This window comes from Scatophagus argus, chromosome 23 (assembly GCF_020382885.2).
Source record: "Scatophagus argus isolate fScaArg1 chromosome 23, fScaArg1.pri, whole genome shotgun sequence".
In the NCBI taxonomy this organism is placed as follows: Eukaryota; Metazoa; Chordata; class Actinopteri; family Scatophagidae; genus Scatophagus; species Scatophagus argus.
Genome location: NC_058515.1, coordinates 14,078,429 through 14,101,605, shown reverse-complemented (window position 1 = coordinate 14,101,605; position 23,177 = coordinate 14,078,429). Strand labels below are relative to the sequence as shown.

General features: G+C 48.7%; 1 protein-coding gene across 1 annotated transcript in view; it reads right to left on the bottom strand.

The window, feature by feature from the left end:
• Nucleotides 1-22,676, bottom strand: part of LOC124054718 (cytochrome P450 26B1) — a 28,950-nt gene extending 6,274 nt beyond the window's left edge. The window contains exons 1-2 of the mRNA XM_046381052.1: nt 21,341-22,676; nt 7,638-7,862 (exon numbers count right to left, since the gene is read on the bottom strand). Of these exons, the coding sequence (XP_046237008.1) occupies nt 7,638-7,862; nt 21,341-21,544 (429 nt within the window). The 5' untranslated portion in view covers nt 21,545-22,676. The remainder of the gene's footprint in view (nt 1-7,637; nt 7,863-21,340) is intronic.
• Nucleotides 22,677-23,177: the final 501 nt, after the last annotated feature.

The following is a 23,177-nucleotide window of genomic DNA, read 5'->3' as shown; positions in this document are numbered from 1 at the left end:
CCTCAAAGGAGGTTTTTCCAGTGCCATTGGACCCATAATTGTTGTGGGCAACAAAAGCAGATACTTCAACCAAAATTAGTTGACACGTGCTCATTTCATGGACAAGCAGGCCTCTAAAATGTTGTGGGATTTTGTCCATGGATGGCACTACAGCCGTATTAAAAGTGTCTTTGACTCGGTGGTTGTGAGTCTGACTCACTTGACATTTTGCACAGTTGATTCTTGTACAACTTCCATAATATTATCCTTTGTTCAATCAGTCCTGTCATACATCTCTAGAACATTTCTGATCCATTAATCCCCTTCTTCTCTCTCTTGAATTATGCCCCTACAAGACTTTCCAACGTGTGTTCGGTCTTGTTCACTTTCTGCGATGCCCGTTCCTTATTCGTCCTCCGATTCTCTCCCCCCGCCGCCTCTTTACAGAGACTTATACATTGTGGAGGTTTTTCCCTGTAGTCAGCAGAACCCGCGTGACAGGCAGAAAAAGCGAGAGAGAGGACGGAGGAGGAGAGTTAAGTCTTTCCTGGCTGCTTGTAGTATTTCTTCGTATGAATCAGTCACCAGTCGTCAGTGTTGTTTGGACAAATAACATTCCATCTGATTTAACCTCCAAAACTGCCCCTAAAACAGTCCTGGAGATGATTTAGATGGGAGAACATTGGAGAGGAGAGGAGAGAAGTGAGCGGACTGGATTAGAAAAGGGCTTTTATATTAATATGAATCAGTCACTAACACTCAGCTTTGTTTGGATAAATAACTCGTGCACTTAACCTTTCGCGCTAAACGTAGAGGAGAACAGAGGAGAGTGATTAATGCCGCTGCTGGCTGGGGAGGAAAAACTCTCCCAAATGTCAACTTTTCAGCGATGAGCACTTGAGCTTCAATCGCTGACTTTGAATACAGAAGTTAAAAAACTGGATTTTATCCCATCAGCAGTCGCGGGAAGCCAATGCAGCGCGTTGTCACGACCAGCCGCTGGTGCACATGTTTCGCATTTTCTGCCCAGTGAAATGAAACTTAAACATTTGAACAAGCAGATTTCATGTGAGGCGCGACTGCGTCTGTCTAATGATGATTGGCTGGTCAGTCAGGCCCTCAGCTCACTGTGAGAGCCTTGTGATCGTTTTGGAAATGCTGGTTAAGATGTGGGTTGAGCATTTTGCATGTAGATTTGATGCATTTTTCTGTTGTTTTGTTCCTGAGCTCCTTCTTCACTTTCTAACCTGCCCAAACTTGCATGTTGTCTGTGGTTTTCTCAATTTATTTTATTGCTGTGGGTTATTTTTTATGACTTTTCTTCTACCGTTTATAACCCAGCAGATAAACTAAACTGCACTTAACACACTGTTGACTTTACTTATAGTAACTCTGACGGGATGTTGCCAGATGACGTTTCCTTCATCACTTCTCTTTAAAGTGGCATTTGTCCAGCATCAACATTTGGGAAACCAGTACATTATAGCGTGTTTTCATTTATAGCTCTTTAAGCGCAGCATGCACACAGAAAGCGACTTTGTTGTGCATTTGGAATATTTGTTCCATATGTTTACACGCTGAAGTAACACGGCGATAAAGACAAAGTGTTGCTGCTTCTTTTCACTGAGACACGCTGGAGGTCGAGGAGGAAGAAAGGAGCTTCCAGCGGGACTTGAGTCCAGGCCCGTGAGGCTACATGTGGTTCCTGAGGTCCGTGCTTCAGCCACCAAACCGTCACTTGGGCACTCTTATTTCGTCCTCTGCCTCATTTTCTTCTCTGTTGCCCTCTTCCCTGTCTCTCATCATCCCTCTAAGCCCTGCTTCCCCCCCGTCTCCCTCAGAATGAATGAACAATAGTCCACTGAGCTGGTGCTGTGTGCATGTGTGAATTACATGTCTGCACTGTATGGGTATATACATATATAAATACTGTGTGTGTGTTAGGGAGTGGTTAGTGCAGATCACAAGACGTTAGCAGCGCTACATTTCCTCTGCTGCCGCGCCCTGGGGCCGCTGGTCACAGATCAGCTTACGTGACCTGCTCTAGAACCCTGACCACAGGGGATTACACACACTATCTGACCTCAAAGCAGTCTGAGGAACAGCACAGGGCTCTCACGGCCCCTCTTTTCTTAACAAAGCAGTCGGTGTAGTTAGTTTGGAGGTCTACGGGGTCGCTGTTGTTTTAGGCGGATGAGGATCAGGGTTTCTGTGGAGACTGGAATCTGGATGAAACGTGATGGGGTGACGCTCGTGAATGTCTTTGGGCTTGTTGCACGTTGTCTGCTTTTCTTTGTTCTTTATGCGTGCATTTATGTCCAATAATGTCGTTTCATGACTGCTTACTTAGTCCGTCAGACATTCATTTATTTAGTCAATTACTCACGTGATTAAGTGGACAGTTTTTCACTCATTTGTTAAGTGAGCGGTGTTTTAATGTCTGCTGGAGAGTCAGTCAGTCAGTGTTGTCATTCATTCATTTCACGTGTTTTTCATTCAGAAATTGGAAGGAAATTGGTTGGTTAATTTGCCATTGATGATTTAATTGGTTTCTGCTCAATCAGCTGCACACTTCAGTGGTTTCTACGTCTTTGAATCCATGACTAAACTACTCATCCGTGACTCAGACAGCAGTTTGCCGCTTTGTTGATCAACGCTCAGCACAAGCTCCGAAGAAAAAGGTGATCAGGTGAAATATTTGTTAGGCCAAAGGAGGTTGTGTAACGCTGTGAATTTAGCTCTTTAACCATCTGCATGGGATTATGCATAATTGGTCAATTTGGTTGAGTCCTCTTCCTACGCCCGCACACACACACACACACACACACACACACACACACACACACACACAGCAGGGTTGAGCTACTGTAGGACCAGTGAGTCAGGCTGTTATTGTGTGTGTGCAGGCAGACAGGAGGCCAAGACTGAAAGGTAACTACAGGTCAGACACACACACACACACACACACACACACACAGTGTGGTATCTCCCTCCTCGGCGTTGCTGCCAGTCAAACACAGTTTTTTATGCAGCGTCACTCTGGGCCTGTCCAAGTTCCACACAGGACGGGGGTGGTGGTGTTCAGCACAACAGTCATTTTGCTGCACCACAAAAACGTGACTGTCTTCTGTAGCCTGCAGCGCAAAGACACAGGCTTAAAGACACACACGCTGTCGCGCACACACACACACTTCCAGACTCTTGCACACACACACTGATATAGTCTCTCACACACACACACAGACACGGTCGTCCTAATAACGTCCATATGTCTTAAATTATGTGAAAGTGCTGCGAGCTGCTGGTTCCACAGACATGTAAAGACCCCTTTATTCTTCTCTCTGCCCTCCTTTTCCCTCCCTCCCTCCCTCCCTCTCACTCTCTCTCTCTCTCTCTCTTTACTCCCACCTCTTCCCGTCTCTCCCTGCCCCTTCATCCATCTTTTTTATTTTTTTTTTTAGATACTTCTTATTCCTTCTCTGTTTTCCTCTTAGTCAAACAAGCAATCCATACGTCTTGCCCCGCTTCTATCATCACGTTGAGTCAGAGAAGGTTTGCTGTGTTGCTGTAAATGTCAGAGCAGCCAGCTAACGCTAAGCTAACGTCACGCAGGAGGCTGAACATCCATTTCTTTGCTTTAAAGTATTTGAATATTCCTGTCTTATTTAATATTTTGTGTATTAGAGGGAAATTTTGTGCTTTTTACTCCACTAAATGTCCCTACAGTGAAAGAAATAAAATCTCATAAATTTTTTATAGATTAAATGACCCGGTGGTGTTTTAGTGTATTATAATCTGCCCCATGTTGAACATAACATTCAAGAGCCTTCACTCTGCATAATGAGTACATTTTCATATATCTTATCTTTTTACTTAAGTACAATTTAAAATACCTGACTTTTTAAGTACAGAATTGCAGTGCTCCCTCCACCACTGCAGTGTTTTAACATTCTTTTACTGAATTACTTTACTGATTCTGTACCTAACTTTTCCTCCTACCACTGTGGACTCTGTGGATTTTGATAATTCACCATCTTAAATAACTCCTAAAACCCATCATACGTGTACCTTTTCTTTATTTTAGACCTTAGAGGCGTGCAGGACTGAGTATAGCAAAGAGAGGACAGACAGAACTGACCTCAGCTCAGTTATAATTGGCAGTGCCCTCTACTGGTGATGAGCGGAAGCGCAGGAAACACCCTCACCACCACACACAGAGAGACAAGAGGGCCGCATGCAGAGCAGCACACCGACACAAGACAAAAAGGAAAGTTGCTTTGCACTGAAAGCATCCAGGAAAGAAAACAAGTAAAAGGTGACAGTTCAGTCTCTTTTATTCCTGTCCGGTCCCTCTGTTTTCCCTGCTTGTGCTTCTCCCTTTTCCCTAAATTTAGGGATGGAGGGATGGTTCCAAAGACAAGAAAAACAAGGGGAAGGAAAATGTGGAGAGAGAAGGAAAGAGAGAGGTGGAATTTAAATAGTGGAGGAACAGAAAATAGGAGTGAGAGGTATGTCAGGAGGGTGAAAATAAAGAGCTGGCTGCCACGGTCAACATCGCTGTGTATTTGCATGTGTGTGTACGTGCCTGACTTGGATTCATCCAGTGTTATTTCAGTATGCAGGGACGTTTTTCCGCTGCACGTCAGGTATGGCTTGCGGAGGCCATCTCAGCATGTTTACTGCAGCTCAGCGAGCATGTAGTTTGTCAGGTGATGTTCACAGGCAGGCCAAAGAAAGGGTCTAGAGGTCTCATGTACCCTTTCAGATCCCTCATTGAATCTATTCTCAAACTTCAAGCCAAGTGGTTCCCACACTGCTTCCACCTTGAGCCCATTGGAACAAACCCAGCCTTGATATGGTAATGAGAGCGATAAAGTGTGTCTGTTTGCTGCTGAAATGCATATGTTTGATGTTGCTTTCAGACAGCGACGGTGTGCAAGTCCTGGCTGGCCCCGTTTGGCCCTGATCGGCCTGTAGTGGAAAACCAGGCCGCTGTGGCTCTTTGAGGGAGTTAGTTTCCTAGCTTAACACGGGGTTATATGGAAACTGGCTGGCTCTGTTGATCCACCAAAGGCTAATGTGCTGTGTGAAGATTGTTTTTCCGTACGAAAACCACAAGGAGGGCCGACCGACACACACACACACACACACACACGCACACACGAGCAGTTCTGGTCCAGTAGGTCAGACAGTAAGCCAGTCGCTCATTCTTTCTCTCAGTCGATGTTGTTTCACTTCTGTCTGTTGACTTAGTTTTATTACCCAGAAAACAGGAGGGAGTGCTGCCAACCCACACACACACACACACACAAGCCTTGAAAACTGCCCAGCTGACCTTTCTGCCCTCCTTGCTGTTCCCTCTCTCTGTTTCTGTCTGTCTGTCTGTTGACCCTCCTGTGATAAAAGTGACTTGATGACTGCCAGGACAAACCTGGAGCCAAATGCTTTGCTGTAGGTGGGCGGGCTCACGCCTACCTTCTGTTCATGTTCTCTAACGTTCTTTCTTCTTCTTCTGTTTCTTATTTAACAGTACAGGACGTATGTACTGGCTGTAAAGGCCGTGTTTTTGAATGGAAAGAGCCGGCGTAAGTGGAAAAGCTTACGTTTTTAACTGCTTACAGGTTGAAATATGTTTATGCAAATTCAACCTTTAGACATTCATTTATACAAAAACATCAGATTTCATAACTCTTTCAGTCTGAATATTAGACTGTACAGAGACTGGTGCATTATGGGTTGTCTGTAGCCTTAATGTTGCTCTGCTAGCGAGCGGATTCAGGTCTCTTTGTAGCATCTGTTGGGTCAGTTTGACCTGCAGGAGTTTCCGATGTGTGTTGTGGCTGCCGCAGGCAAGCAAATTCATTAGGGAAGCTGGACTGGAAACAAAATCATCCGTCAACCAGCCAGGAATTAATGCTGTCACAGATGATGAGGAGCTCAAGAAGACAAATGCTGTCTGCAGGAGGAAGTAATTCAGGAGAAAAGGCTTCAAGGAACCTTTGGGGACAAAACTAGCGTCCTGCGTCTTCAGGATGTCTTTTCGCAGAAGCAGGTGCTGGAGATGTTTCATCACTTGGTCCCTGCAGGGGAAACCTCCTACTGTTTGTCCTTTGCCTCCTCATGAAGGTCAAAGGTCAGAAGGGCAGCAGATTGAGATTGCTAGTCTTGCTCAGTGGCACTTCAGCAAAACCTGCCACTGTAAGCAACATTACTGACCCCGTCTGTGTGTCTGGCTGTTTGGGTTGAGAGCGGGGAATGTTCAGGTGTGTGTGCACATACGCTTTTGTGTGTGTGTGTGTGTGTGTTGGGCCCCCACAGAAAGCCCCTCTTTGTGCTGTGTTGGAGGCAGCCTTCCTAATCAGGGGTCATTACATGAGGTTAGTGCTGGGGTCTCCGGGGAGAGGAGAGGGGATCAGAGCCCAGATTAGACCCAGCCGACCCCTTGCTGTCCCCGGGCACCACGGTAACGAAACCTGACCCCACCTGCAAACCCTTCCACATAACATAAAAAAAATATCTCCCTTCTTCTTCTTCTTTTCTCCTCCACGGAGGATCCAGACAGAGAAAACTAGAGACTGATTTACAGGAAAGCACAGCAGATTCAGCTTCTTCTAATTCTGCTCCTCTGTGTGTGTGCGTGTGCCTATGTGTGTGTTTATGTGTATGTGTGCGTGAGGGAAGGTATGCGCCTCAGGGATAACGGGATAATAGGAGGGAAAGGTAAGTGGCTGATTACCTGAAATGGTCCTGGCACAGAAAGGGAGAGAAGAGGAGGAAGTAAAGAGAGATGGAATGTGAAAACAAAACAGACTGAGAAAAAGAGGAAGAGAGAGGAGAGAAATTAGCAGAATTAAGCAGAGAGCATGAGAATAAAAAGACAAACAGGTAGTGGAAGGTGGGTGGGTGTAGATGGGTGGAGGAGGCTGATGCAGGGCTCGTTCTCACGCTTCAGCAGCCAGGACGCTGCTGATAAGACGGAGAGGAGGAGGGGATAGCTTTACACTGATACTGTGTGTGTGTGTGTGTGTGTGTGTGTGTCCTACCTGCCTCTTTGTGCAGCAGATGACTCCAGTGCTTTTGGAAAGTGTGTGTTGTCTCTGATACTCTGGTATCGATGTGTGTGCTGTGACAGTCTGTACTGCATGTAGTGCACATATTTAATGTTTTTCTGTCCATCTGTGTGTTTCTGTGTTTCTGCATCCGTCTGATCTGCTGGAATCTGCAGCACTTCTGCTGAAATGTTCCAAAATGGTGTTTGTGTGCAGTCTGGTGCAGATAACAGCTGTGATCGGTGCAGCGTTCGGCATCTGGTACGCAGTGTGAGGAGGCGAAAGGAGCAACCCGGCTGCCAGAATGAATGCTGGCGCTGCAGGTTTCTGCAAACCACAGGTGTGACTGAAATGTTTCTGACGGTGCTGTGCTGAAGGTGTGGTTATGTTCAGGTACAAAACCCACTTGAGTTATGTGAAGGTCGTGTTGTACCTTAACACACCTGGTATTGCTACCAAAGAGACAGCTGCAAAATGTCCCAGTGGTTGATAACGTTATCGGTTTATGTCAGCTGAAGTGGTCTCTCACATGGAGTCCAACACCACCGTCTCCTCCCGTCACCGTTTGAATCGCTTTCGCATGTGTGTTGGTCGTGTGTGTGTCCTGACCTTCCTCCTCTTGCGGTGGATGTCTCCGATGCTGTTGGCCAGCGAGTTGGGTCCCAGCAGCGTGGCGGTGCTCTGAGGCCAGTCCACCGTCACCAGCGTGTGCTCGCCCATCAGCACCTTGCGCACGTTCTCGGCGCCCGTCACCCGGATCACAGGGCGGCCCAGCAGGTGTGTCTTGAAGACGTTGCCGTACTTCTGCCTCCGTGATGCGTGGAAGCCCGAACCCTAGACAGACAGACAGACAAACAGAGGAGGGTGAGGAGGATGAAGATCGGTCTGAAAAGCTCGATGGAGTCAAACAAGGACACTGTGACTGACTCGCTAAGAGTTGATTTCAGCTTTTCAGATCTCAGTTTTTTGTTTGTTTGTTTTTTTAGCCCAGCAAACATCAGCGAAACTCTGAAACCTGAAGGAAGCGGGAGAAAAGGCGGTTTCACAGGACGCTCGGGGCAGAGACACCCTGTTGAGGAAATGAGGTGAATTTTACTGAAATTTGGAATTTCCCTTTACCAGCAGAAGGTGTGAAGGAGACATCCTTCTGAGGAAATCCCCAAACACTCCACCCTGTTAAACCGAAAACTGCTTTTCCTGTACCTTCAGTTGATGGAGATCCCCCCCGTCTTCTGCCTCAGACTTTATGATTTCTCTTCTTCATGCTCGCTTTGACTTTGGGAAAAAGAAAACCAGGTTGATAATGAGCCCTCTAAGTGGTTTTCGTCCGGCCGAGGTTGAAAAGCTGATGTTTTGACCATATGATGTCACATCACAAGGATACGGTTGCGACGGATATCGTCGCCTTTCCCCTCGTCCTCGCCGCCGTCAGCATTAACTCGCAGCCCAAAGATGCAGACAGACAGAAAAGCGTATGACTCTAAGCTCTGCCGCGACTCTTACAACTGATTTTTACGCTTGCTATTAATTTGAAACAGCCTTTTAGGACCCGACCTTCGCTGCAGCTTTGATGTTCACCTCTAAAAGCTCTGACTAAGTACTTTTTCTCTCTGCGGTTTGGGGCCCAAACAGACCATTTCGCCTGAGCCCCCACATGCTAAAAGTTACTGATGTTTCCATCGTCTTGGCTCCCGGAGCAAAAGTAAGCGGCAGATGTTTAGGAAGCCTGTATACTCCAGGTTAATTCAATGAAAACTGATTTAGGGTGCCTTTAGGACGTGATCTGAGTTCAGCTTTAACATTGGCTGGTGAATAGTTGAGGTTAAAGGTTCTCAAAACATTTTCATCTCAGGCTTTCAGTACAGTAAATGAAATTTCTCATCCAGGAGGTCCAGAGCGAAGGAATTGGGAGAACTGGAGCACATCAGCACCACAGCAGAGAGCTTCCATACTCGCTGCAGATGATACAGAAAACGGCCACCAGAAGAGGCCACACAGCCCACGGCCGGGCCCCCGCCCCTCAGTTTGAGCCGTCCGGCTGTCAGCGGAACCCCAGAGAACCGGAGCTGGAGTCAGTTAGCGAGCTGACCTGGGTTCAGCTTTGACGCTGACCTCGAAACGGTCGGGGTCACGGCAGAGCGAGAGGGAGCCGACCCCAGAACTGTAAATGGGCTGTTTGGGTGAAAAGAATATATATCAGCCCGCGGGCAGATAGACACGTCATTCACACACTTCCACACACACACACGTACAGTGAAAACACACATGCATGTATACACACACGCACACACACTGCAAACAAACATGCAGAGGCCTGACTGCAAATTGCTGTGACAACACTAACTGGTTTGACCCCAGTTTACTCCTGGGGAAAGAGATATGTATGACTGTGAGACACACACACACACACACACACACACACACACACACACACGGGTAACGTATGTAAACATACGCGGCCCAGAAGCAGCAGCACTACGAGCTGCTGTGAAACACTCAGGTTCCACATTCAGATCACAGAGTCTCTCATTTCTGCAGAAGAGCAGACGTTTCTTTCTTTTCCCCTTTAGCTCTGATGTGAATTCACACCAAGAGCTTCAGTTAGCGTTCACACTGCAAGAGAAGCCACAGGATGTGTGTGTGTGTGTGTGTGTGTGTGTGTGTGTGTGTGTGTGTCAGAGTCCCTGAGTGTACGAAGCATACGTTCATCTGTGTGTGTTTGTGTGCGTTCAGGGACTAATTTTAGCAGGTTGTGTGTTTCCTGTTTGAGACACACCTCTCACTGCAGTGTGTGTGTGTGTGTGTGTGTGTGTGAGAAGCAGCTAATTTATCCTCTCAGTGACTCTGGTTTACGGTGTAATTTGTGGCTCAGAGTCCTGCAGCGAAGCCTTAATACATTTAATACAATCAAATCAGAAACCGCTTCAGTAGCCAAGAACTGTTAACATGGAGGAAACTCAAAACTACCTGCTAAGTTGCTGCGAGTCTCAGAGTGAAACGCAAGAACAGAAACTGTAGCTTTTGGCGCTCGAACGATTGGCCGTTCACGTTTGGTCACGACTGTTCATCTTTTATCATTTTCGCCTTCACTTCTGATCGTTTTCTTTTAGTTTGTGTGTATTTCTGCCATATTCGTGTTCTACTCAAGAATTAGGAATCGCGAATGGCGCACAATGCCAACGGCCTTGATGTGGAGGGCGTGGCGGACGTGGAGGACATGGAGGATGTGGAGGGCGTGGAGGGCGTGGAGGACGTGGAGGCACACAGCTGACTTCCATGCAGATGAACATTTGTCTTTTTATGAACCGTGACCACGATGTTTACCCGACTTTAATTGTACCGCCGTTGCTATGGAATTGAGAATTTTAGAGACGCCGGTGCTGACTGCGATCCTTCCCACATCGACCTGCTTCCTGTTTGTCGGCGTGTCTTGTTCTTCGGTTCTTGCACTCAGACAAATCGCTTTGCGCCTGCACGTTTCAACAGACGGACGCGACTGCACTGCGTTTCTCTCTCTGTCGCTGAGGGTGAAGCGAACGTTTGCTCATGCGGCGTCAGAATACCCGTCACGCGGCTTCAGCGTTTCGGCTCATCCCTCTTTCTCCCCGGCTCGCGACGCACCTCACATGTCAGCGTTTCCCTGCGTGAACTCGGCCTAAATTGAGCACAGATGCTTCAGCTTCTTTGCAGCTCTGCTAGCCGTTTCATGTTGCTTTGAAAACTCTGATTGCCAGACTGCTTTTATAGATGAAAAGTGCTGCTAATTAGCATTCGGCCCGACACGCCCCGCCTCTGTGGCTGTGTGTATGTGTGTGTGTGTGTGTCGCTGCACTTAAGCTGCTTCAGATGTTAAGTTTATCCACACAGTGTGCATGCGTTTTGGAGGTTTGCTCTTTTCTCGGCCAGTTTCACGAGAAGCTTTCCTCAGTACGCGTCTTTCCTCCCGGCTGCGCTGCATGCCGGTCGACTTCCTGCTGCGTTTCCTGGTGTGACTGGTTTTGGAATTCACTTGGATGTGCAAAGTGACAACTAGAAAGCGACTTCTCTTTGATTTCGAGGGGCTGATGTCAGTACTGGAACATTTTCCTGCTTTATTTTTGATAAGTGTAGCCTGTCTGGTCGATTTCTTTACTCTCCTAATGTGTTTTTAAAGGAATATTCAGTCTTTTATCTCCCTTTGCAGATTTCGGTTTCTTTTTCTCTCTCTGTTCGGGTACAAACTGTTGACCCGAACTGTTTTCACAGCTCCTGTACACTTCCTCTTTCTACTGTGGCATGCACACACACACACACACACACACACACACACACCAGGTCGCCGGCTGGCCTCTGGCCCTCAGGGTGTGTGTGTGTGTGTAAGAGTGGGGTTGTTTTCCAAGCTACATTTTGCTGCCACATGGATGTAGAGTGGTTTAGTATGTCTGCCTGGCAGGCCTGCACACACACACACACACACACACACACACACACACACACACACACACACACACACAGCCCAGTTCGAAGGGAGTTCCTCAGGCAGCCAGACAAGGCTCCCTTTCACACTCCAAGATACAGCATCAGATTGGGCCGATTGTGTACTTTTTGTGGTGTGTGTGCAAGTGTGTGTGAGTGCAGCTATGTGCATTATGTGTGTGTATCTCTTCATACGTTTTCTCTTTCCATTTCTCCATATTTTGACTTCACACACACACACACACACACACACACACACACACACACACACACATTTTGGCTGCATACTGGAGGTTTTCATCTGTCTTGTTCACCACAAGAAAACGAAAAAAAAAATGTGTGTAAAACAAGAAAAGTTACATTAAAGTAATGAGTGTGTGTGAGTGTGTGAGTGTGTGTGCCAGGGGTGTGGTCTGGATGACATTTAGCATAAAAGGTGAGAAGTGTACACCCCCCTCTCCCTCCCAAATCTGGCAAAACACACACACAGAGCAAGCATGGAAAAGTTGTGATGTAATGACGCCACACTTCTCTTGCAGAGGAACACGTACATAACCGCACACAGGATCACGACACACACACACACACACACACACACAGCGAGAGTCGCAGACTTTGCCGCGGCGACGCAGGCGTCACAGCCTCACACTGATTGCGCAGGCTGAACACACACTTTCCCCCCCAAACGTCAGCGACGCGAAGGACCCTTCACTGTAAACACTCGCTCAGTTTCGCAAAAAAACCCAGAAACCAAAATTGCTACCACAACATTACGGCTGATTTTACCGCCGAGGTCACAGGCAACAAACTCTGATGTGAGCTGAAAACCATAAAGAGGTTTCTCTTAATGATGGCGGGCATAAAGTTTTAAAGCTTTTTTTTCTTTCCTCCCTCTTGTGGATGTGTTGCCTAGCGACTGCGAGAGGGACAAGCCGGCTGTGGAGGCGCACATCATGATGTGTGGAAGTCAGGAGGAACGCGCTCGCTCGGCGAACAACAAAGGCAGACATCAGGGAGTTTATGGCGAATTTTTCTGGCTGTTTTCGCGTTCAGCTGCTTCGCTCGTTGTTTGTGAAGGTGGTGTGAATCGCTTCGACGTACTGCGTAGCTGGACTTCACTGCAACAAATGACTGCGATGCCTCACGAAACGGTTGGAGGTTTTTACGACGGCCGAACGCGATGCTGACGCCATCAAAACAGGATGCAGAACATTTAGTGGGCGTAAACATGGTCCACAAAACAAAACAAAACAAAAAAGATTTGTCACATAAACACGCACTTTAATCACGCTGTGTTATTTAACTCTGTGTCACATGATTTCTGTACGTTCACGAGTTGTCAGAGGTCATTTTGTGGGATAATCGTGACAGTTGCTGCTTTCGTTAAGTGTCTTTCAGATATTTTGTTAAAGTAAAGTTTTGTGACCGTTATGTTATCAAGTTTTATTTATTAAAGTTGGGTAATTTGCAGCTTGACAGTCCAACTACAGCCTCCGTTTAACTGATGGCTCACAGATTTTTGACTCGCACGTTTTATAGCAATTTTAACTGAAATCTGGGATCTCAAGGTGGCACGACTTTTTACTTTGAATCTCCTCTACTCAGCAAGATATGCAATAAAGGTTCAGTTTGCTCTTTTCTCTGCTGCGACCAAACACAAAGCAGCGTGCAAATCTAAACTCAGACGTGTCCCGTCCTCCTACTTTCTGTCCGTCTCGCACAAAACCCCCATTCACTTTGAGGTAAAACTAAAAGCGGCGCTGGTGCACATCAGGTTCAAGCAAACGGCAGGTACAAACTGCAGCCCGAGCTGTCAGAGGCTGCACAGAGCGGCAGGTCCAGATGAAGGTCAGAGTCAGCGTTAAAGCTTAAACACAGCAGCGAAGGTCAGGAATAGTGTTCAGTAACAAAGTCAGGGAATAGCCCTGAAGTGTGTGTGTGTGTGTGTGTGTGTGTGTGTGTACAGTCTGGACAGGGTCGTTCTTGTAACCAGCGATGTCAGCTTCTACAGAGTCCCTTTTATATTTTTTGAACAGAGATTTATCAGATATTTTACAAGAACCTCAATAAAGGATGGGGGAGGGGTGTGTGTGTGTGTGTGTGTGTGTGTGTGTGTGTGTTTGATGAGGATTTTCCACACACGCCATCCAAATGCACACACAAAAACCTTTCATTGCAAACATACGCTCAAAGTTTCTGATAAACGCCACCGCGATCACAGAAAATGAAATCTCCCCGTCTCTGTTGTTCTCTCTCTCTGCAAACACACACTCCTCTCTCTCTCTCACACACACACACACACACACACACACTCTGTCCGAGCAGGGCTAGCTAGCGCGCCGGCCGTGCTAAAAATACCCCCGTCTGTTCTGTTGGGGTTGGCCTGGGGGCGAACCGGGGCCCGGGCTTATAAATGTCCTCTTTGTAGCGCAGTGGAAATGTCCAACAAATGACTCTTTTATTAGGGCAAGACAAAAAAACACAGCTAATTATGTTTACTCAGATCAACGCCGCGGCTCAACCAGCACACACACACACACACACTCCGGCTAGCTCGGTGTGTGTGTGCAGAGAAGGTGTACATTTGCAGCAGTTATTAAACAGAAACATTAGAGTGGCTGCTGAGGGGGAGCAGAGAGGCTGATGGGAAAACAGTAGCAGGAAATGAGCGACAGCACGCCTGAACGCAGCAAAGCGGGAGGCAGAGAGTCGCTCACCGCCACAAGTTTGAGAGCAAAGAGAGAAGAAGACGTCGAGTGCGTTTGAAGTCAGTTTGTTTCGGTGCCGCTGATGAAATCACTTTGCGTTGTTCTTCCCGCCTGCTCAGCCTGACTCTCACCTTCTGCTTTGTGTGGATTTCATTGTTTCATTGACTTAACTTGCAAATTGTCCTTCAGTTTAGCCTGCATGTTAGAAAACCTAATGTCTTCATGTTTTTACTACCCTGCACGGGTCGCATCCATGCTGACCTCCGTATCTGCTGGAAGCGAGCTGACTGCTGATTGGTTATTTCCTCTCTCTGCAGGCCCCGACGGCACAACTGAAGCCGTTGGTTCGAGTGCAGCTTCTCACAAGGCCGCGAAGTGAAAGAGGAAACTGCTTCATCGGAAAAGTCAAAGCTTTGGCTGCTCTACTTGACTACTATTTTTTGTGGAGTGGAGGGGAAATGCAGCGCACAAACATCAAGACCAAAATTTGCCCAGAAGGTGAATCTCTAACGTAAAGGTTAAAAATGAAAAGCGAGAGAGCGGCAGCAGCAGGACGGGAGGGAGAGGAAACGAGGTCAAAGGCTGTGAGGGAATTCCTTCTTTCTTTTCAGCTGCCAATCATTCAGCCTGTGCCAGATACACCAAGGAACCAGTGTGTGTGTGTGTGTGTGTGTGTGTTTGAATGGTGTGATCGGTCCTCGACTCGACAATGAACCCTGTCCCTTTGCGGTCACGCCACCACATCAGAGCGACGGAGAGCGAAGACGAAAGGGAGGGAATAAGAAAGTAGGATGAGAGAAAGGAAAGGAAAGAAGGAAGGAAAGAGAAGACGGGGAGGAAGAGGGATGAAGAATGGAGGTGGGGGAGTGAGAAAGAGCGGAAAGTGCAAAAGAGGGCGAGCGCCAAAAGCCGAGCGAGAGAAAGCGAGCGCAGAGCGTGGCAGAGGAGGCGGAGAGATGGGAAGGGTGCTCGCCTCAAAAAGGACGGATTAACGAGAAAGGGCTTCGGATGGTTCAGCCAAAAAACCAGGAGAATGGAGATGGAGAGCGAGAGAGAGAGCAGGAGGGAGAGAGGGAGAGAGGGTTGGCCCCTGACCCGGGGACATTATAGGAAGGGAGATTACGGTTGTTCAAAACTCTCTAAGCACTCACCCCGGGACCCCAGCTAATACCCTGACACACACAGCTACAAGTGAATGCAGACCCGCCGAGTGCAGCTCAGCAAATACACGCAGAGTTCTGCCGAGGCTCCCTGGTTTTCTTACTGTCTCCTACTGACAAGTACTCCGCCGCTGAAAATAGTCCCCTGCTAAAGCCCCTTTTTGTTCCAAAACTACAGATCCCAGCTGTTTTGGGCGATTTTGGCAGGTTGTTGGTCCTGGCCTTTTCATGGGATTTGGTGACAATATGCAAAGTTCAAATGCAATCACACACACACACACACACACTCTCACTCTCATTGAGAAAGACAGCTTAACATTGTGCTCTGTACGCGGCCCAGGACACCAGCGCTGGAGGAGGGAGCGGCGTGTTCTCGGGGTGAAAGAAGGGGCACGGGAGAGCGCTGCCAGCACCTCCTGCTAGTCTGAACAAGAGGAGGAGGAAGAGGAGGAGGAAGGCACGGATGGATGGATGGATGGAGAAGGGAGAATAAGAATAAACTGGAATATAAAAACTTGTACCAGAACAAGTAAACATTTTTGGTTTATGCGACGAAGCTGCAGCCGTCGACGTCGTTTCTGAGCGGAGGACAACAGTCAGTTAGAAAGTACAGAAGAGGCGAAGAGCGAACAGAAGCAGAGCAACAGAAGCCGTGGCTGTCAAGGAACGACGAGGCGGGAAACGCGGTCGCCTTCAAAGGTCTTTAAAAAGTCTTCTTATGAACAAGAACAACAGAAACACAGCGAGAACCTTGTTAGCGATCAGTGAATTAAAACACACCGAAACACCGGACAAAATAAAGAGCGGAGTGCAAAGACGATGGAGAGGAGCCGCGTGAGACGAAGAGCAGTCGGAGGTTCAGGAGTCCTGCCTTGAATGTTAACACCGTTTCAGCACACACATAAAGGGCTGCCCGCCCAGTGAACTATGTATCACCCAGCAAACACCCGCAAAGACGCAGAAGAAGAAGAAGAAGAAGAACGGGGAGAAAGAGTTAATCATGTGGTGTTGTAATGTGATCCGGCTGAGCTCACACACGTCTCTGCGCTGGGCCAGTGTGTGTGTGTGTCTGTCAAGGTGTGTGTGTGTTATATCTACATACTCTATATGTGCTCATACACTCATAGTATTTCCATTTGGCGTCTGTGTGTGTGAGTGTGACCGCAGCTATGCAGCACACAGTGTGTTGGACCGCAGTAATGGAACCTTAGTGTAGATGAAGCCACCAGGCCACACAATCCCCACTCTGTCTGAACTGGTTAAAGGCACAATCCGCCTAAAAACAAAGATCCCACATGTGCTGCGAACCAGAACGGCTCCGAGGCGATCGGCCGGCTTCAAGTGGAAAAAGACCCTGCACGTCGCGAGGATGGATTTCAACCAGCACTTGGACACGACGAGCGTTTTTAAAGATCCTCTGCATGAGAAGCAGAAGCGACTTTTCACTTTGACTGCCTCTGGTGTGAGCTGGTTAACTGGTTGAGCTGGTAAACCAGGACAGAAGCTGGTAACCGCTGCAACATGTGCGACTCCCAGTACATTTTGTGTAAGATGTTAAAAATCTTTTTCTTGTTTTCTTACGCTTCCTCAAACATCAGAGGAGATAAGCAGTGTTTTCACTTTGGGACCAAGCTGGGGACGGCAGGACAGGTGTAGAAGAAGAAGAAGAAGAAGAGGAAGAAGAAGAGGAAAAGAGAGGGAGAGAGAGCTGTCATCACCATGTGACATGAGAGAGTGTTTGGTCTGCAGGACTGTTATTACTCTGCCCACCGTCATTTACACTTCATCACTGCAAAACAGACAGACAAGAAGACAGGCTGGCAGACCGTGTGTGTGTGTGTGTGTGTGTGTGTGTGTGTGTGTGTGTAAAGGGAGAAAACAATGACTGATAAATCTGCTGTGTGTTTGTGTGTGTGTGTGGCTCATTCACACACCTAAATCGCACACAAACACACAGTACAGTCCGAGTCTCTATGCCATGTGTTCATTTCCTCTGGTCTGACCCAGATTCAGTCCTGCCTGTCTGCACCGCATTGGGGAGTGTGTGTGTGTGTGTGTGTGTGTGTGTGTGAGGTATCAGAACCAGACCAGCAGAAGTTGTATCCAGAATAGCAGAAAGGTTTCCCCTCGCTGACTGAGATCAGCGCCTCTGGACGTCTGAGCTTGTCTGTAGAAGCTGATTTCATCGCTGCAGCGACCCCCCGGTGGGCAAACAAGTGAAGTTTGAAGAACTTCATTAGCAGGAACTCTTTGCACATTTGTGTTAATGGTTTGACCTTCTGCAGATAAACCGCAAGCTTGTTTTTAATTTCACATCTAAACCATCAGTTAATTCAAAACCACATCTGAGAACTTTGCACTTTAGTGACCCCAAGTGGCAGCAGGAGGTAACTGCTTTCATTTTCCAAATTGACAGAGCTCAGATTTAAATCACGTTATGTTATTTCAGAGGCTTGTGCATTTGACTCAAACTTTTGCTTTCAATCTGAACTTTCATTTGTAACTTTCTCCTGGTGAAGAAGTTTGGGTTTTAGGTTTCCGACAGACCTTAAGCGTTTATCTTGTATGAGGCGATGTTTATTTCTACCTGTGGACTGAAGCGGTTTTGTAAAATAAGAGCTGAACACAGTTTCATACAAGACGTGAGAACACCTTGGTGTTCACAGGTAAAGAACTGAATGGATTCACGTGTGTGTCCATGAATCAATGAGGGAACATGTGGACGTTCATGCACCTGTATGGAAAGCGTGTTGGCTTATCTGCTTGCGTAGGTGCATCAAATTTACATGCTTAACTAATGTGTGTTTATATTGATGTATGCATGAGTCTGCACCGTGTAGGTAGTGTTTCAGTGTGTGTGTGTGTGTGTGTGTGTGTGTTGCTCTGTAGCAACGCTCCTGCTTGGCTCCGTCCCTTCAGAAAGCTCCAGCAGCTCCTAATGAGAGCAGACAGCTCTTTGGCAGAGTGACCGTAAACCTAACTGCAGGTCGCTTTAAAATGAACTCGTTACTACAGTGTGCTGCTGCTGCTGCTGCTGCTGCTACACGTGTGTGTGTGTGTGTGGAGTTAAAAATACACTGTGTGTATATAAAGCCACTTAAACAGAGAGAGCGTTTATGGAGGCGTCCTGGGAAACAAGGACAGGGACTCGAAGTGAATGTGAATAAAGGAAAACTCTTTCAGGATGCAGAAACAGTGCGCTTATGCACATGTTATGATGTATTCCTGCATAACTGCTTCCCATTCTCACACACACACACACACACACACACACACACTGCAGCTCAGGAATCGTCTGTGGTTCAGTACGTTTCAGCGGTGGGATACGATCACCAACCCTCATCAAAGCAGCCGTAAAGATCCGCCGGACCACAACTCCGGCGTCCCGGCTCGCTCTCAGTGCTCCTGCAGTGTCGCTCCCAGAGGAGGAGCTCTAAAGTCCCCACACAGACAAAGTTACAGACCCAGCTGGTGCTCACACCGGAGCTTTTGGCTGCTGTAAAGACAGATATTTCCCTCAGGGGTTGGTGGAGACCAAAACCAGAGCTGAAAGAGAAGGAGCTCGTTCACAGTTTGTTTTCTCAGTGTTGCCAAATAATTCAGAATCTCAACAATTAGAAGAGAACCTCTAAAAATGACAAAGCAGATTTCCAGAGGAGCAACAATAGTATTCGTCTTTTGACTTCAGGAAACTACAGACGTTTTGTTAACTTCAGAATGACATCAGCGGGCCGACGAACGAGATGTCAGATTCTTTTCAAGACTTTTCGTGCTGCCATCTGATTTGAGCTACTTTGAACAAATGATGACAGTGAACAAAAGGTTCTTTTTCAGGCCGTGAAAGTGTTTTATCTGTTGACAGAAAGCTGCTGTGTCGCGACACAAAGGCGACGTGTCGTAAGCAGCTTCCTTCATCTGCTCTGACACTCAGACCCAACGTCTGTCTCCTGATTTCTTAATTTCTTGACTTTGATTCAGGCCTCGGCGCTCTCAGAGGTCCTCATCAGCAGAGCAGACGACCCGTCCCCTGTGACACGCCGTCTCCGTGAGCAGTCAGGCAGCAGACCAGAAGCTGAGACACAAAGCAGCGTCCCATCAGGTGTCTGTCGGGCTGACTTTCCCACAGAGCTGATGATCATTAGGCTGCAGCAGAGCATCTCTTTCTCTGTCCCACACACACACACACACTCAGCTTAACAACATTTCTGAGGCATTTCACTGACTGCACTGGGATCAGGTCCCAGTCTGTGACCAGGACTGTCCTCGGTCTGCAGATACTTCCTGGTTTTGCTCTGCTTGTGGGGACAGTTGGTCCTCATAAGTACAGGCACACTCTCCCTTTCATTCCTCTGTCTGACTGACGTGCCCCCCTCCACCCCACCCTCCCACCATAAACTTGGCCGAGGTCCCCGGTTGCATTCCGGGAACGCGTCTCGCTCGGTGTCAGATGTAACGGAGAGGAGCACCGCGAGTTCAAGCCCCGCACGCGGCTGACGTGCCTCCGCTCGTCCGACTCCTGCTTTTCTCCCCCTCTCTCTCCCTCTCTCCCGACCCTTTGTGTCGGGGTGCTCCTGGGAGCCATCATTTCACGCTGCTGGGTAGCGAGACTCGCGTGCAGCCGGTGGGGTCAAGCCGAAAGTTTAAGCACACATCCCCAGTTTCCTCTGCGCACGAAGGATGTCGGCACCAGCGCGCTGATTGGAAGATCAGTTCGTCAGGTTTTGGAGCAAACTGTTAGAGCAGTGAAGGTGTTAGATCAGCATCCCTCACTGAGAGCTTTACGACCCGCACGTGCACGTCACAGGAGCTTCCTGTTTCTGCAGGCTCGCTGACAGTCAGCGTGTAGCAGCAGGAGTCCGTGTTGCTCACTGGTTTCTGAAACACTCAAGCGCGCTGGAAACTTCTGTTGTCGGATGCAGCCGCGATTAGCCCGCATCTGGATCCACCACCCAGCAGGAGGAGGAGGAGGAGGAGGTGGAGGAGTGCACTCTACCCTCACCTTCAGCCTTCAGCCTTTTACCCACAGAACTGCGTCTGCGTTCCGCCTCTAAACTGACCCAAACAATCAACACATTCTCGTCGTTTTTGCATAATAAACGTCGAACTTTAATTACAAATCTCACACAAGTGACAAGAGCTCGATTTGTGTTCTGACTTTGCCTTCTGCTCAGAGACAAGCGTAACTGCCATCATATCAGATGAGACCGATAACCAATCAGCCTGACTGCGGCGCGACCCCGCCGCGCACGGGAAGTCGCGCCGCGGCAGGCTGGCTGGCCCGACACCCTCCCGCCTGATGTGATCGCCTGCTGGAGCCACAGCTGAATGGCAGACAGATTGCAGGGCTATAAACTAATCAAAGCTGAAGTGAAAGTCTTTGATTGTGGGGCGCGTGTGGCTGCCGGCGGCTGCGCGCTGACTGGAGCCGCTCAGTGTGCATCACAGGCGCAGGATGAGAAGGAAGCAGCTCACATGTGCCTCGAGACACACGTTTTACAGGAAAACAGACCTTACTGTGGCTGAGATGAGACGTCATGAGCCGGTCTCAGACTACACGTCCTGGGACGTTGAGCCAAACTCATAAAAGTTGTGAAAACTAACACGGACTTTGGTGAAAAAGTCGTTTTTCTTGTGGCTCGCGCTGATGGATGTTTGATTTGTGAGCATCACGCAGTGGCGCGTGTGGCAAAACCTGTGCAAAAGTGCCTGAAACGCTTTGCGGTCGTCTAACTGCGCTGGTGCAGGCTAACTCACCGCTGAGCTGCTGTTGACATCCATCAGACGGGCGCACACAGTAAAACCAGCAAATAAGTGCGATGGATGAACGTAAAAAGTCTAAAAGAATCGCATAAAGACACAGATAAGACTGATTTCATCATACGTGGTTAAGGTCCCACTCTGTCCCCGCGCAGACACCGGGACCCGCGCTCACCCAGACCCCGTGTCGCGCTCCGACAAGCCCCCCTCCCCGCCCCGAGGGCGCGCTTACCTGCAGGAGCCAGTGGCAGGTTTCGCCGATGAAGGGGAAGCCCATGGATCCTTTGGGCATGGGGAGCTTGCAGTTTTTATCCCGCGTGGCCGTCCATCTGAGCTGCCACAGCTGCTGGGAGACGGCGAGGAGCAGGGCCATGGACACCAGGCAGGCGGCCAGAGTGGCCAGAGCCGAGACGAGGTCGAAACTGTCGAACAGCATGATGATGGAGAGCCCGGCGGTCTCTCTGGAGCTCTGGACGACGTTCAAAAACGAGGACGAGAACTTTCTCTAAACTTGCTATTCGTGACAAAAAATGCTCAGATGTGGAGGATGTCAGAGTCAAAGTTTCTCACATGAACGCCCCGTCACGCACTCCGACGCGCCCTGTGAGTGACAGCGAGCGGCTCGTGTTTGCAGAATGAATGAAGGGCTGTGGAGTGCGGTGGTTTCTTTCACTTTGAATGAATCTCTGTCTTCAAACAGTCACACAGTAAAGCAAAGTGCAAACCAAAGCGGAGGAGATGCTACAGGTGAGCTGCGCTGCCCGGCTCCGCGTGTCTTCAGCGTCACACCTCAGCTCGTGATGTGAAAAAGCAAAACCATCAAAAGTCACTTTGTGTTAATGATGTGAGCACTCGGGACAACAATCAGACAAGACTGGGGACTGTCCTGGTGTTTGAAATCTCATTTTTGGTCACGTTTGTGGGTATTTTTTTTCTTTTTAAAGTCTGAAACTTGAAGGGAAGCAAAAAATCTCAAGGTGACACGTTTATGTCAAAAGCTGGGACACGTGGAAAAAGTGAAGCCGAGCCCGGGAGCTAACAGGGGCTTCACTTCTTCAAACTTCTCGAGAGATGGAAAGACTTGGTTTGGAGGGAAAAATGAAGGAAAACTCTTCCAGGAATCGCGTCTCTCTCTCCTCTCAACTTCCCATCAAAAAGCGTTAAAAAAGAATAAAATAAATAAGAAGAAGCCTCTTTCTAAAAGTTTAAATGTCCCTCTGGAGCAAACGAAGACAAAGTGTAGACTTTAAAGATCCGTGAGCGTGCAGGACTGAAAAGGTGCGCAGAGATGCTCAGGAGCCACCGTCCTCCTTCTCCTTCTCTCACTTTCTGTCGTCCACTCTCTTCTCTGTGTACCTTTCTGTTCCTCAGAGCGCTGCTCTCTCTCTCTCTCTCTCTCTCTCTCTCTCTCTCTCTCTCTCTCTTCCCGCTGGCTGCCTATACAAGTCACCCTCAGTGTGTGTGTGTGTGTGTGTGTACGTACGTGTACATGGACGCGTGCGTAAAGAGTGTGTGTGCGTCAAGCCAGAGGCACCAATGAGTGTTTATATAGCGCGGAGGCAACTGGAAGGCGAATAGGCGGCCAAGGGCTCCCGTCGCCCCCCTCCAACCCCACCCCACCTCACTCCAGCGTCGGCTAGAGAGGGAGAGAGACTCCCCTCCCCTTCCCCCCTCCTCCTCCTCCTTTGCCTCCTCCTCCCCCTCTTCTGCCTCCCTCCATCCCTCCCCTCCACTCCACCTCTTTCAGCTCCTGGAGGACCCCTTCCCCTCCTCCTCCTCCTCCTCCTCCTCGCTTTTCCCCTCTCCTCCCTCCCCTCCCTCCCCTCCCTTCTCTCCTCTCTCAGAAGGAGGGGTGATGTAAAGTGAGCGGCGAGCGGCGCAAGAGGAGAGGAGGCTTGGAGCGTGCTGGAGCTGGCGGCGCGCCAGTGAGGGAGGCAGAGAGAAGCGGGGCGCGCAGTTCCGTTCATGTCCTGTGCCTCCGTGCAGGACGTGCGCCCTCTGAAAGTGATCACCTGCGCACACGTCACGACGATGTGCCCCCGTTTTCACAGAGCAGCAGCGACGTGAGA